This window comes from Necator americanus, chromosome II (genome assembly GCF_031761385.1).
Source record: "Necator americanus strain Aroian chromosome II, whole genome shotgun sequence".
NCBI lineage: Eukaryota > Metazoa > Nematoda > Chromadorea > Rhabditida > Ancylostomatidae > Necator > Necator americanus.
The window spans coordinates 32,474,908-32,490,123 of record NC_087372.1 but is presented as its reverse complement, the minus strand read 5'-3'; the positions used below and the strand labels follow the sequence as shown (position 1 = coordinate 32,490,123).

Below are 15,216 nucleotides of genomic sequence, written 5' to 3'. Positions count from 1 at the left end.
CAGTTTCTTCTTGAGCAATGTTTTAGCTCCACATAGAGAACAGCGATGTTGTCATGTTTTAATTCGTGTCAGTTGTACTTAATGCTTACGTGATGAGTGCGTAAATATCAGTTTTGTTCTGATTGATTCTGACATTGGGACTTGTTCTGGTTCCATCTTTGAGTAGAATCTAACCGAAGTCTAGTATCAGTTATACATCAGCTACGTATAACTGTCGTCTTTATTTGAAGTATTTACGTTGCATGTGGTCATACATCATATCGTTAGATTCCGTTATAAAGATTTTGACATTGTAGTCTCATTTCCCCCTTTTTTATGGATATGAGGTCCTTTCAAGTACACAGGTTAATTATTGTTAATGTTTTGAAATGAAAATTCCCTTTTGTTGCTGGGATTTCTTAAGAGATCACATGAAGTTGTATTTGTAGAATTTAAATGTCAAAAATGAAGCTTCTTGGGTCCGATGATGAAGATGAGGCGGGGCCTAGCTTGGAAATAAACAAGAACTACGCCGAACGATATGATAATTGGAGAAGGTTAGAAGAGCTACAGAAAAGTTCGTTACATGTTTATAAAAATATTTTATGGCTTGTGGTGTTTCTTTTTCGCAACCGTACATCTTTACCCTTAATTGCAAAGGTCAATTTTCCAGTCAAGGACAAATACGGCGATGATGTAAATGAAACTTCTTCAAGTGAAGAAGAACCTGTACGTTCTCTTCTGTTTCTTGGTGTTGCTTTATCTTTTTCATCAAACCGATTTGGTTACAACTTTATTTGTTAGGAGTGGAGTGCTGCAGATGAGATGCGCTTTCTTCGGACGCTTAGTGCTCTTAAAGGCAATGACGTAGCCATTTATGATGAAAAGTCGAATTTCTGGCAAGCTGATGAAAAACAGGAATCAGTTACCCGAGAAAAGAAGACGAAGAAGGAGGAGCCAATGTATTTGAAGGATTATGAAAGGAAATTAATTCTAGAAAAAGAAGGGTGGGTGCTGTTTTCTCGAACATTCTTTGAAGTTTTAATGAATTCGGCTATATTTCATATCCTTTTCGTGTGTGTTATGTCTCGAAACCCTAGACAAAACGTTTTGGTAGAATTGAAAGAAGAACGTTTTTCTGGAGCTCACTGCAGCGCAGAAGTACTCGGTTGATGCAGGAGTTTTGGATTATTGAGGTTTTATGTGACAAAAATTATTTTCTGCGTCGCAGTGATAAAATTATATAGTTTTAGTTTTATATATGCGTGGGTAATGACTAGTAATGAAGATATTGAGGGATAATTGCTAGGAACATCACTCTCACAAAATTTTAGTTCTTTTTTGGTGTGATCTTGTTTCTTGATATTCCATATAATTTAGTACAGGGGAACTTTGATGTCTTGCTGAGTTTTTTCACTATTTGTTTTGAGGACTAGTAGTTTAATGTCTTCTTTCTTTCATTTTAACAGTTTTATGGATTGTGAAATTACCGCACTTGTTGAAAGAAAAGACATAACGATATTGTTTGCTTTTTAGACAAATTGATGAAAGTGACGAAGACGACGAGCGCAAACATTCGAATTATTTCGATCAACAGGAGCAAATTCGGAATGCGTAAGTTGTTCTTTTTGTTGTCGGTAGAGAGTAATAGCGTCAAATTTGCTTAAACACAAACTTTTTTGTCCGTTAATATCTCGTTATTTGTATTCGTCAGGCTTCGTCAAGCAGTTCGAAATCAGGGAAGTGATGACGATGATGATAGTCTTCTTGTTCCCAAAATGAAGACAAAAGAAGAAAAAGTAAGCTTACAAGTCAATCTAGTGTAATTTTCTGATTTTATAATATATTAGTGAAGTGATAACTCAGTGCTTTTACTAGCAACTGAGTTTAAGATCACAACCGAACGTCGCCAACTTAGTGGTTATTAATTTGAACTAAAAACTTTGACTTTAACTTTGACTAAAAATAGACTAATGAAGGATACGAGTGGTTGTATTTTGTTTGCAGTTATATTATATGATACGTACTTTTATCCACTGTCATATGTCCCCTCTTTCTAATTCAGCTTCTTTGCTCAGGCTCAAGAAGATGAAGATTTTTATTCGTGGATGAGAGCTCGTGAAGGTGATGAGATTAGCGAAAACGATGATCTTAAAAATCTCAAAGAGGCCTGGAGGAATCCAGATATTGACGAAAGTGAAAAGTTTCTGCGAGACTATCTAGTCAATAAGGATTTCATTCCCGAAGTTGAAGACCGGTGCGTGACTTCTGTTGCCTTTTCTCTTCACTCTACAATTATCATTGTGAAGTTTAAATTTTATTTCAACTTTTATAGAATGTGTTTTGACCTTCTTTTTAGTATGGTTACATTAGACGATCTCCGAGAAATTGAAGAAGACGAGAAAGACCTTGACAGACAACGGGATTTTGAGCACAAGTACAATTTCCGGTTTGAAGAACCAGATCAGGAATTTGTACGTTCTTTCTTTCTCGTACGACATGTGACTGCTAATTAGAAGGATTTCTCTGGTGAACTACGCTTTTAGATCAAGCAGTACCCAAGGACAGTTGGAGAGTCGCTAAGGAAAACTAATTCCAAGAGGAAAGAAAAGAGAGAGGAATACAAAGAGAGGAAAGAAAGGGAGAAAAGGGAACGCAAACAGGTGGCTTAAAATTCTCATTCGTTCTAAGATCAATATCAATTATCATTGTTCTCTAGGAAATCCGGGAAATGAAAAAAATGAAGAAAGCTGAAATAGAGAAGAAGCTTGAACGGCTCAAAATGATGGCTGGAGATGACATCTCAATAAGTGTCGATGATTTGGAAGGCGATTTTGATCCTAAGGAGTATGATAAGCGAATGCAAGTCAGTTTTCCGTTTTTTTTTTCCATCATTTGGAGTCATCTGACCTCATCTCTTTCTGATTTTTCCACTTTCTACTTTAGCAAATATTCAACGACGATTATTATGGGAAGAATGAAGAAGTCCATGAAGAAGATCAAGAAAAGCCTGTTTTCAGCGACATGGAAGATGTGCGTAGTATATCCTAGTTATTTTTGCTCATTTCAAACCATTTGCCTATCTCCTATTTGTTCTTAGTTCGATGCGGCAAGTGACAGTAGCGATTATGACAACTTTCCTATTTCCACTGTGAATTGCGATAGTAATGGCAAGGAACACGGTGAAGCAGAGAAAAATGAAGAAAACGGAACTGAAGATCGGACTTGTAATGGAACGTCTGCGCGGACAAAAGAGGGTGAGTGCTTATACTAAGAATGGCGCTAGTTACTAGTAGTACAACTATAAAATTTAAACCGTAACTTTTCGTCCAAACTTTTTTCAATGATTTAAGATTCTAGAAGAAAAAAGAAACGGAACAGTAAATTTCGAGAAGCTGTTCGAAGAAAAAAACCCATCTTCGATCCAAATGAGAAGACCTTTGAAGAGTACTTCAACGAATACTATGCTCTTGACTACGAGGACATTGTTGGTTAGTTTTGGTCGTGTTATACATTAGCAGCCTTTTTTTTTAATTATTTTGAAGTTCTCCTTGTCTATTATTCAATATTGTTCACTCCCTTTTGATCTGAATGTCATTTCAGGTGATAAACTCACCAGGTTCAAATATCGACAGGTGGTTCCCAATGACTTTGGTCTATCCGTTGGTGAAATTTTGTCCGCCGATGACAGACAGCTGAATGCATGGGCTTCGCTCAAGAAGGTAGCTTGTTGTCTTCCTACCTCTTGACTATTAAAATCGAAGGGATCTGATTAAGGCGACTGGTTATCGAAGTGAACACGAAGAAATCGTTGAAAAGAAACGATACGAAAAGAAAGCTGCTGATGTTAAGAAGAAAGAAAAAATCTTCAGTACAGACTTTGGCGGGTGAGATTGAACTTCTGCGGAATTATCTTGCTTATAGGGAACATTCAGGAAGAAATCCAAACTGAAGGAGGAGCAGAAGAATGAAGAGAAAGTTGTGCAAGAGGAGACTGCGAACAGTGTGGAACCGAAGAAGAAGAAAAAGAAAAAGAAGAAGGATAAAGAGCCAACGATGGAAGTATGTCAATTTTGTTTGCTCCGTGAATACTTGTATAATATTTTTGCGTTTTTTCTCCTGCTTTTTTCTGTGGATTACAAACTTAAAGTTTATGTGTCATTCAAAGATGAAATGCAATTTTTAAATTCTGCTCATGTTACACTGCACAGTTTGGAGAAATAATTGTTTAACTTTCACCTTACTTGTTTACAAAAACGTGTCATTCTTTTCGTGCAATCCAGCTCTTCTAAGAAAATTGTTCTGAAAGGCGCAGACGTTGTTACATAGTAGACTCCTCAAAATTTTTGGAACAGAGCAAGCAACAACTTTTACGACTTTAGGAATATACTTCACCAGAAGCAGACATTATTAAGAATATTCCACTATTTCGCAAATCATTGAGAAGAAACTCTTTGTTTTCATTTGTTTCATGTGTGATATTCGGATCAAAACGACCTGATGCCCGTAAGCGCCTGCGCTCGAAGAGTGCGGTGGAGCTATCGGTCGGGATCGATGTGGGAGCATCGCTAGCTTCGCTCGGACTGCGGTGATGACTGTTGATAGCTGGGTCTCTCTCGGTCCCAACCGATGCGCTGAACCCGAGCTCTTCGAGCCCTACCTCTTAAGCAACTGTTCTATTTTTCAGGTGGTTTTGACCCGAATTTTCTGTCATCACATCGATACTCTTAGAGCAGAATGAATTCTCACTTTTTCACTTTTTAGCATATTCATTTATGCATACAAGAATGCACCATCTATGACGTGACAAAATGACGCTATAAAAATTCAGTACCCTATAGTTGCAAATCGACTATGTTCCAAAAGTTTCAATTTATCGCGCATTGTTTTACAATTGTAGCATTCATTGAAATAGATTGTTAAACGGGCAACTGCGAATCAGTTGCGTTGTTTTCTGTGGCTTTGAATTATTTTTGTGTAAAACACAATATTTCAAGAATATCGAGCAACCGTCTCCCAACGATGAAATTGTTGTGCCTGGCAAGAGTTTTACTGAGCAGAATGGAGAGACAGCAAAGAAGAAGAGAAAAAGAAAACGAAAGGGCGAAATTCAAGTACTTTCGGAATCTCTTGATTCTGTTGCAAACCAATCGTCATCGGACCAACCGAAACTAAGGAAGAAAAAGAAGGCTCAATCAGCTGAAGAGGTCCTTAACAAATCCCACCCAAGCTGTTTTCGGCCCTTATAATAACTTAATTTTGTTGTTCAGGATCTCAATATCAACGATGATCGTCTGCGTGCTTATGGTATCAATCCTAAGAAATTTAGAAACAAGATTAAATTTGCCAAGAAGAAAAACCAGGCGGTTCACAACTGACGACTATAGACAGCATTGTTTCAATAGTAGCCATTAATTGTTATGTTAGAGAGTTTTACGTCATATTAATTTGTTTGTTATGTGAATTGTTGACCAGACTCTTGTCTGATTTTGTTATCTGCAAGAAACAGTAGAAAGAAACTGTTCTATATGTTGTTTCGTTATTGACTGGTGCTGAAGTTCCGTACTGTTACTTGGAATATTACGAAACTTTGAAGTTTGCAACAAATGGAAATTTGATGCGCATAGCGTATATGTTCCAGAACGAAATAGTGGTAGTGTCCAGAGAAGACTTCAGACGTGAAGTATGTTTCTAAACATTTTTTTTTTGAGGTCTTTTATTCAAATCTTTACGTAGTATTGTCAGCTTCATTGTTTTAACTTCATCAGAAAAGATGGGCGGAGTTCTCAGCTATTTTCGCGGTCTCTTTGGACAACGTGAGATGCGCATTTTGATTCTGGGGCTTGATGGTGCTGGAAAAACAACGATTCTCTACAGATTGCAGGTAATAACTTAGCTCTATCTATCCATGCAGATTTCTCTCTGTAGAAGCTACATTTCAAGGTTGGGGAAGTTGTCACAACGATCCCCACTATAGGATTCAATGTGGAGCAAGTAGAATACAAGAACCTCAAGTTTCAGGTAAATTTCTCAATTTTGAGCTAAAAAAACTGGGATGATAGTAGTTTCCACCTAATTTAAGCAAATCAATATGTCACACTGTAAATGTAATGCTTCCTATCTTTAAAAAAAAAACATACATTAAGGTATGGGATCTTGGAGGACAGACTTCTATTCGCCCATATTGGCGATGCTATTATGCGAACACCGACGCTATCATATATGTTGTCGATTCAGCTGATAGAGACAGGGTCAGAGGCATCACACGTTTAGCGTTATTATTATTTTAGCTATCACATCGTTAATTCTTTCTAGGTTGGAATATCGCGTCAGGAATTAGTGGCAATGCTTCAGGAGGACGAACTTCAAGGGGCTATTCTTGCAGTTCTGGCAAATAAGCAGGTAAGAATTTTGGATACCGGTCAAAACTTGCACATTAGGATTTTTGAAATCTTCTTTTCTCTTCGTCTTCTTTTCGTGATAAGATATCTCAAAATATCCTATTTCACTTAGCAGTAAAAGTATCTGTTCATATCACTGCACGTAATCGTTGCATAACTGTGTTTTAGGATATTGCTAACTGTCTGACACCAGCCGAAGTTCACAAAGCTTTGGGTTTGGAGGCGCTACGCAATCGAACATTCCAGATCTTCAAAACATCAGCAGCAAAGGGAGAAGGACTTGACGAAGCGATGGAATGGTTAGCAAATAATTTGCAGCAGAGGAAATAAGTACACAATGTTGACTCTTGTTTCATTGCTCTTTGTGTCGAAATTAATTGTCCTATTCTGCGTTCGCGGAATTAGATTTGTCTGCCTCTTATAAGAAATGACTGAAACTCTTCAATTGCCCAACCCTTTAAACCTACTTTAAATTCGCAGAGAAGGATTCTAATTTTACACGTCGACATGTACATGGGCTGTACATGTTCTACCGTAGAGATACCGGTCGTTTCTGTCTCGTATTCCTTCGAATATGATCTAAATATATGCTATTCAGAGGATGTTATTATTTTTCCCAGGCTACCTTTTGCAATTCCCCTCTGATTTTTTTTTCTTAAAACATCTGACAGCTATGCCTATAATTGCTATAATTCATTCTGTTCCTTTTGTCAGGGATCGCGCTTCTGGCGTGCTAAGCCGGCTGTTGAGCGCCTTAACCATATTTATCTTTGCCTCTATGCGTAATTGTTCCGTCAAGGGAATGTATTCCTGTGAGCGTTGCCTGTGATTACTGACCTTATTTATATTGTGTTGTATCATCATCTTTAAAAGGTCTTTCTCTTGGTTGTTTTCTGCGATTTTTACATGACAAAAAGGAGCACATGGAGAATAGGGTGTCTAGAGTCATGGTCTACTGATTTTGCTTATCCTTTCTTCGAGCAGTGCTTTTTTTTTCTAAATAGAAGTAAATCCGAAGAATTTATCCAATAAAAAGACATAATATTTAGATACATAGAACCGGTTACGGATGGAAATAATTATACAGTTCAGTAGGGAGAGATCTCTGAGTGTGGTAAGAATGCTACTTTTTGGCACGTTTTTCCTTGCCTCCATATTTGGCAGCCAGTGAATCGTAGAAAGCATCCATGTTCGACGAACGATCTGCTTGTCGACTAAGGATGAGGGCTTGAAGACTTTTGTCACCGATCTACAACTGATCAGATAATGAACACGAAAACAATGAGAAGTTTGAGATTAAGCAGACCTACATTAAGTTTCTTCTTCTCCTCTTCAGCTTCTTCAGCCTCTTTCTCTGCTTTTCGACGACGTCGATTTGTAGCTGTCTGAAAAAGAGAACGAAATGTTTTGTGAAAATAATGGGAACCGGAAAAAGTTCCGGGTTTACAGATCTGTGAATGAGATCACAATCGGAAAAACTTCATGCACAAGGTTCATATGAAATTCTTGTAATTTTCTAGATATGTGTATACTGATATTGCAGTGGGAAATGAGAGGGTAACAGTGAGTTCGTTGTAGTCATGTTTATAAAAATGTGCGGGGAAGTAGAAGCAACTGTGCAGTAGTAGGACCACTTCAATGCCTAGGACACGGACAGAGAAAGCAAAACGATTGATTTCTCTGATTTGTCACCGATTTCCTGTCTGACCTGTCACCTCTTCAAACATAGATCGCAAACTTCCGATAGGTGATATCCTGCTTTCAAACTATAGTCAAGTTAAGACGACATGAAAGACGATGCAGTTGCGTAAACGGCTGCGGGGATGGGGCGTAGTGGTTGAGTCGAAGTGGGACCATGGTGAACTGCAGCGAACGATGGTGCTAGTAAAGGTCCTACGTCTATCCTAACCGCTACGCTTTGCCGCACCACTTCAAGCGCAGCCGCTTACGCAACTGCACTTTGTTTCATCTGAGTACAACTTTGACGATATGACCAACTATCCTCGTTACTGCTTGTTTTTGAGAATATATCAGATGCAAAACATTCCTTTTCAATGCGGAATTTGGAAAAAAAAAGAAGGAAATGTGTAGCATCAATTCCTTCACTTGAACATCACTGCAGAAAGCTTGTGTTCTATGAACTGTTAAAGGACTAATAAACACATTGACTATCATACCTGAGACGTAGTAGATCTGTATTTTGCTGTCTCCTTGAGAATTCCTTCGTTGATTTTCTTGTTAATAATTTCCTAAGAGGGAAAAAAAAGTGATTTATGAAAGAATTGTCAAACCAAACCGTCTCCTGTGACTGCAAATCCCCTCACAGCGCTTACCTTGATCCTTGGTTCGTCCTCATAAGTAGTACCCATGATCGAGTCCATAATCTTCTTCATATCTCCATCACAAAGATTGTACGCAGCTATGACATCCTCTTCCTCCTCCTCAGACCCTAAATTTCTTATTTACGCATTGCATTGAGAAGTAACAAACAACAGTTCATATCTCAAGTTTCCTGATAACTTGGAAAGTTAGAACATCGAAATGATAAGGCACCTTTGTACTGTGCTATGAATTTTTCGATATCTTCCAAGGTGACCTTCTTAAACACTTGTCGCCACATGTTGACGCTTTCTTCTTCACTCAAGACGTTCTCCTCATCGATTATACCTGAATTGACACAGTAAAGGAACGAAAGGCAATTGCACTGTTAATCCAATTCACCTCAGTGGATGATAGTACTACTAATGAGGAAGAGAAACTCGCACCTGATTCATCATAGAGAACCCGTTTTTCTTTGTCAGCCAGAACTTGGTAAGCTTTGGTTATTATTTGAAATTTCACTGTAGCATTCTTCGTTGAGGCGTCATCTGTGCCTGCCTTGTCGGGATGCCATTTCACCGACTGTTTGTAGTAACCTTTCTTAACTGAAACATCAAATATAGCACTGAATAAGAAACCATGAGAACTATTTCGACGACTCACTTTCGGATACTGTTGCAGTTCGTTCAACACGAAGGATTTCGTAGAGGTTGTCAGTGTGAAAGTAGGTCTTGCAGTCTTTTAGCAGCATCCTTTGATAACTTGGTCTGTAATAATTCAGTTGGTTATCTTCTATAATACAACATAATATAATACAATATATACAATATACAATACAATATAATGTAATAAGATATGAATGCAGTACTAGTATTATTATTAGTTTTACAATACAAGAAGTAGTCGATTGTGGATCTGGAGTGATCTTTCTTCTAGATGTTTGGATTTCTAGACGGGGTGCGGTGTTGATGTTCACGGTTTTACGCCGACAGTACCTAACAACCATTAATTAAAGTTTCTGGCGTTAATCAATCCGTTTGGGATTCGCCACCACATTCACTTCAATTCAGAATCGTTTAGGTTTACGAACGTTTAATTGGCCTATACAATACAATGACTTGCGGTGGCTAGCCGATGTGTCAAGCCAGTGCTTTTATCCTCCCAGATAAGTCTGGTACCAATTTATCTAGAGATGCTTTTATCCTCCCAGATAAGTCTGGTACCAATTTATCCCCTGAGAGATGGATGAAAGGCTTGATGACCACTAGGGCGGACTCGAACCTCGATCGTGCAAGAAGCGGAACCGCTACACTACGCCCGTCCTATAGAAGTTTTAATGTTAATTAATGGTTGTTAGGTGCTGTTGAAGTAAAACCGTGAACATCAACACCATACCAAGTCTATAAATCCAAACATCTAGGAGAAAAATCAAACCGGATTTACCATCAAGTACTTCTTTTCAACCTCAACCTGGCCGTACCGTGCAGACCCGAATATATAGTCGGGTCAAAACAACATGAAGCACGGTGCAGTTGGGTAACCGGCTACATCCGAAGCGGTGCGGTGGGACGCGGCGGTTGGAGTTTAGAGGGACCTTTGCTGACACCTCGCTGCAGTTTGCAATGGTCCCATTTCGATTCTAACCGCTATTTCCACCGCAGCGCTGCGGACGCAGCCGCTTACCCAACTGCACCGTGCTTCATGTCGTATTGACCAGACGTTATGTTATTGACCGTATTGTCGTATTGACCCGACGTTATGTTTATTGTGTTCCGACGACAACGAAAACATCAAGCACAGAGATTCTCGTTGGGTGACACACAAATGAGACGAATACAATACTTTACGAAAAAAAAAGCAGACAATAAAAAGAGCAGAAAAAACAGAGTTGACAGAATCTGACAAATATCAACGCAGTATTCATCCATAGTTCCAGAGAAAGCAGTGAGCTTCTTAAAAGTTTAGCAGTGGAGCGGACGAAACCAAAAAGGTTAACTTTTGATTTCGGATATAGGCGTAAAAATTAGAACTTATCCATAGAAACTGTCGATCTTCGACTCCCATTAATGCTGCTACTACTACGTTTATCCTTCATGGTTGCTAACAATTTCAAGGGCCTCTTTGAAATATTCGCATCAACAACGTCGAAAGTGCTCATCGTTCATCATATGAATGTTATACACAAATCTACCAAGATCTATGATTAATTGATATATTGACTAGTTCGGCTTCACAGATAAACATGAGGATAAATCATAATCCAGAAACATAGCTTAGCAAAGAGGATCGTCACACAGCCGTCTGGCAGTAACTAGAAACGATTTTCCCGTAGCTACAGTACCTACACGAATGTAAACCATGTCATACAGAGGACGAGCAACTAGGAAACAAAAGCTAACAAAGAAATGTAAGAGAGAAATGGGAATTTAGTCGGGAACGAACGTCTCCTTCAGGCGGGAAATTCGAAACAACCCGCCTAAAAATTTACACTGCACTGATCCGCAATGCGTCATCATCATGTATCATTCTATGTACGAAATCTAAAGGAAATGAACTTGAGAAATTGGTCAAAAATCATGCAAAATCCACGAAAATGGGAAAAATATTTTGTACCGGTAGTGAGTATTCAAAAGATGAAATCTTGGGATGGAATGAATGATACTTGAAAGCATGCAAACAATTACACGAGGAAAACGCAGAGGAACTCATCACCACGAAATTCTTCCGAATTATCTGCAGTTGGAGTTCATACAGCCGCATGAAGTCTGGATTCCAGGATCTCGGGTTATGAGCAAAATCAGTTCCATCACTTCTAGGTTGCTCAAACAAAATGAATTGCTCAACCAACGAGAGGAAATGGTATTCAAAACCCTTACAGAAACGTCAAATAGTTAGATCTTCAGAAATGACATCACTAATGACATAAAAAATGAAGGATGTTTACATTAAAATATTAATAACACTATAATTATGAAATCGCAAGCGCCAGCGTTCGTCTTTAGCACATACCGTAGTGGAGGTTTTAAGTTCCGTGTTTTTTGTCATTTACTTTTTTGTCATACAGGGTGCGGCAGAAATAACTCCAACCTTTAATGTTGACCATTTCAGATCTTAATGAACCAGAGTAAAATGTGGTTGGCGGGGCCACTCAGTGGCGCCCTTATTTCTCGAAGTAAATGACTAAATCGAGGAGCAAAGCCCTAGATATTAGTCTTGGAGGATCTATGACATGTAATCTAAAGCTATAAAGAGAAAAAGGTAAGTTAGACCGTCGAGAAATAAGAGTGCCACTGATCCATCCTCCCCCCAAACAACATTTCCCCCATGAATCATCCCTTGTATCGAGAACTAGCTACCTCCATATGTAGGCAATCAAAAATCCCTAGCCACGTGTAGGAGATCTCCCACCGTTAGAAACCTTAATCACAAGTACTCAGAAAGTTATTGGAAATTGCGAACGGAAAGCTCTCACACACATATTAGAAGATATACGTTTTCTCGGCCGTCTCTCGTGCATCTATCTTCTTTCCAAGCTCTAACTCTCTCGGTCGTGTTTTCTGTGCAGAGACGCAGAAGCGTAATGATAGTTGTCGTGGTTTGAGTTAATTTCGTAGAAAGTTCTTTTTTTGTCAAAATGTTGTGCTGTTGTGGCTTTTGTGTTCTATTTTCGATGTTTACATCAGAATATTTAAATCGAAAGAAGACTTTTACGTTCGACTTAATTTTTTTTTATCAAGTTCCTTTCACCTTCTTATGCTCTTGTTTATGTTCCATCCTATATTTTCTATTTTTTTTTTACTATACAAGAATTATATCGTTGAATATGTCATGATTATATTGAACACACAGCTCTTCGCTTTCGATGCGGAGCCTTCTGAAGTTTGCAAAGAGAATACTGCAGTCTTTCTTACAGAGTTCTTATCTGCTGTTCTCATAGACAACATCTTGGCATCCGAAAAATATCAGTTTTCTTGCTAGTTCTTGCTATGCTTCGGATAGTTAGAAGTGTTTGCTTCATAACTGCGTTCCTTACAGGGAACATGGCTCTCAACGTGTTGGAAAACGACGGCGCACAAGAGATTTCGCACGTTGAAGACGATAAAAATGTGAGAGTTTTACTGGATTTCTTATCACGTTTTGGCATCTCTGTTTTTTTTTTCTGTTTTGTATGCCTTTTTATAAAAAGTAATCTCTTCAAAATCTTTATTGTCTTTTCATGAGAAAGTGAAGTAGCAGATTAACGAAAGAAGTAATTGCAGGGTGAGTCGAGATTAGTTGATATCGACGATCGTGAAGAATACTTTGTGAAGCCCCTTTATACGTACTACTGCAACTGTGGACAAGTAAGTTTATCTAAAAGATGCATAGTATTATTATGTTGTTTTTCTCATATATTTTTCTCTTAAATTTGTTCATATTTTGTGTTTTTACATACTAACTAGGATAATACCAAGCGTTCGAAATTTCTTTTTCCTTTTTTTTGAGGTTGTCATGCCCAATTTACAACTTGCAAGTGTTTATTAATATTTAGGGTTGAATTTGGCATATATTTCCTAAACTACATTTTATGGTAGAATTGTGGTGGTTTTGTTGCAGTCGTACCCTTCATATTCGTTCTTGAGAACTTTTATATTGCTGTAATTTCCTGTTGATGAGCGTAGTATGCAAACGAAAGACAAAAGATCCAGGCGGAAAAGACAGGATCTTAGTGTTCTGCTCAGCAAAAGAGATTTACATAACTGGGGTAAAATGTAGTCAGGGGGCTTTATTTCTCGAAATAAAGAATTAAATCAGACGGGGTCCTAAGTCCTAAACATTAGTGTTAGAGGATCTATGACATGTTAACTAAAGTTACTAGGAGGAAAAGGTAAGTAAGAGCGTGGGAAAATAAGGGCGCCACTGAGTGTCCACCTCCTCCCCCAACTATATTTTCTCCTTTTCCTCTTTGATTATCGCAATATTTGTTAGTATTCCCACTAAAATAACGAGTCTAAAATAGAGAGCGCTGATCCATATCTTCGCACATAACTTTTCCTACATAACCGATCCTGAGCTCTTCTGCTCTATTACAAGACTGGATATGTTCACCTTTCAAATGAATAGTTCTTTGCAGCTTTCCGACTTCCTTACTTCAAAATTAACGATAGAATTTGATTTTGAGAAGCCCTACGTTTTGATATTTGTTCAGCTTGGAACTAAGAGTTTTTGAACTTAGAAATGGAACCACAATGTAATTTTTAAGTAGTTATAAGTTTGAAATCGAAATTCCACTTCGCAACAAAACGAAACAACACATAGTCGTCTTGCCCGAACAATAACAAATTTGTTAGCGTCTATACAATTGGCTAAAAATGAAGTCAGATCGTTTCATGATATAGGAGCACTTTATTGTTAGAAGACGTTTTATTTCACCTGTAAACTGTCTTGCAGATGGCTATGATTAGCGATTGCCTTCTAATGCGTATGCCGCTACGTAAAAGAGACGGTGCTCGTGTTATCGATCCAGAAAGAACAACAGCAAAGACTTTTTCCACCACCGGAGATACTATTTATGTACAAAGGTATGGAAGCATGTCATGGCTTTGTGTTTCTTGGATCTCGTCATGTAAACCTGTTCTGCTGAGGAAAGTTATTCAGGCCTGAAGGTTTGGAGCAGCAGTATAGAAAGAACTGTAAAGGATGTGGTGTTCCTTTATTCTATCAGCATCCATTTAATTTGAAACTCGTCTTCATTTTCCGTGAGGCTTTGTTATCTGCACAGGAAGTCGGAGGTTTCAGTGGAAATAATGAGGAACAACGGGCAAAAAAGGTAAGTTCTAGGTAACGTTAAGAAGAACATGCTAAAAAGTGTCCCTTCAGATTATCATGAAAAGAAATGTAAAAAATCAAGGAAAAATGGGTTCGGTCACTGTTTCTACCATGGAGGGCGAAGAAGAGGAAGAGATTGAAGCGGTACGGTTTACGTCCTTCTTGTCTTGTTAGAAGTGCCGCCATTTTCGATCTTGTTTTGAGAAGAGAAAGTGCCGCAATTTTCGATCTTGTTTTCTTTTCACTTTCTTCTCACTTCTTGTTTTTTATTGGTTAAGGAAACCACTCCTTTTTAGCGTGAGACAGCTGAGTCCTACTCTATGAATGCAAAAATTGTCCGAGACGCTTTGAAACGGAAAGGAATGATAAAGGATAAGTTGCTGGGGCGAGAAATTGCGGAAGGGCCAGCTTCAAAAAAACGAGGCACATTGTTGTGATTGCGAAGTGCGGAATTCTTGTTAATTGTTCCTTCACTAAATGTACATATTCATTTAATGTTATAAAAGATAATTCCTCACATGAAGACTGCAACTGACTGTTCGATAAGGTCGTAGCCAATTTTCAGTCTCGGAGAGATGGTTAGTTGAACTACTCTCAGAATTATTGCACTGTTTGTGCCTTATATTTTTGTGAGAGTGGAGAAATCAGATTTATTATTTCAATAGTTCAGCAAATTTTATCGCTCTTGTTGTATGCATTCGACTTCCTT

At 38.3% G+C, this 15,216-nt stretch overlaps 3 protein-coding genes across 5 annotated transcripts; 2 read left to right on the top strand and 1 right to left on the bottom strand.

Moving 5' to 3' along the window:
- Positions 1–435: 435 nt before the first annotated feature.
- Positions 436–6,710, top strand: RB195_020178 (uncharacterized protein; the record flags this gene model as incomplete). 3 transcript variants are annotated; one of them, XM_064188369.1, is made up of 24 exons in its annotated part: positions 445–556; positions 653–708; positions 784–986; positions 1,516–1,593; positions 1,694–1,778; positions 2,058–2,236; positions 2,339–2,453; positions 2,526–2,642; positions 2,699–2,845; positions 2,926–3,012; positions 3,080–3,236; positions 3,333–3,470; positions 3,583–3,701; positions 3,757–3,866; positions 3,915–4,041; positions 4,977–5,186; positions 5,250–5,345; positions 5,621–5,662; positions 5,748–5,761; positions 5,857–5,863; positions 5,923–6,000; positions 6,126–6,230; positions 6,295–6,381; positions 6,549–6,710. In XM_064188369.1, the coding sequence occupies 24 exons, from the start codon at positions 445–447 to the stop codon at positions 6,708–6,710; spliced, it is 2,631 nt and encodes an 876-aa protein (XP_064044249.1). The 3 variants fall into 3 exon arrangements, with proteins under 3 accessions (XP_064044250.1, XP_064044249.1, XP_013291504.1); XM_064188368.1 differs by lacking the exons at positions 5,621–5,662; positions 5,748–5,761; positions 5,857–5,863; ... (2 more) ...; positions 6,295–6,381; positions 6,549–6,710 and having other exon boundaries at positions 436–556; positions 5,250–5,357; XM_013436050.2 differs by lacking the exons at positions 445–556; positions 653–708; positions 784–986; ... (13 more) ...; positions 5,250–5,345; positions 5,621–5,662 and having other exon boundaries at positions 5,753–5,863.
- A 793-nt stretch (positions 6,711–7,503) lies between these two features.
- RB195_020177 (uncharacterized protein) lies at positions 7,504–9,450 on the bottom strand (the record flags this gene model as incomplete). Its single annotated transcript, XM_064188367.1, has 7 exons — positions 7,504–7,629; positions 7,691–7,765; positions 8,558–8,629; positions 8,714–8,829; positions 8,934–9,047; positions 9,146–9,304; positions 9,363–9,450. 7 exons carry the CDS (start codon positions 9,448–9,450, stop codon positions 7,504–7,506), a joined length of 750 nt encoding a protein of 249 aa, XP_064044248.1.
- A 3,289-nt stretch (positions 9,451–12,739) lies between these two features.
- RB195_020176 (uncharacterized protein) lies at positions 12,740–14,944 on the top strand (the record flags this gene model as incomplete). Its single annotated transcript, XM_013436048.2, has 6 exons — positions 12,740–12,805; positions 12,959–13,042; positions 14,130–14,260; positions 14,337–14,508; positions 14,559–14,651; positions 14,804–14,944. 6 exons carry the CDS (start codon positions 12,740–12,742, stop codon positions 14,942–14,944), a joined length of 687 nt encoding a protein of 228 aa, XP_013291502.2.
- Positions 14,945–15,216: the final 272 nt, after the last annotated feature.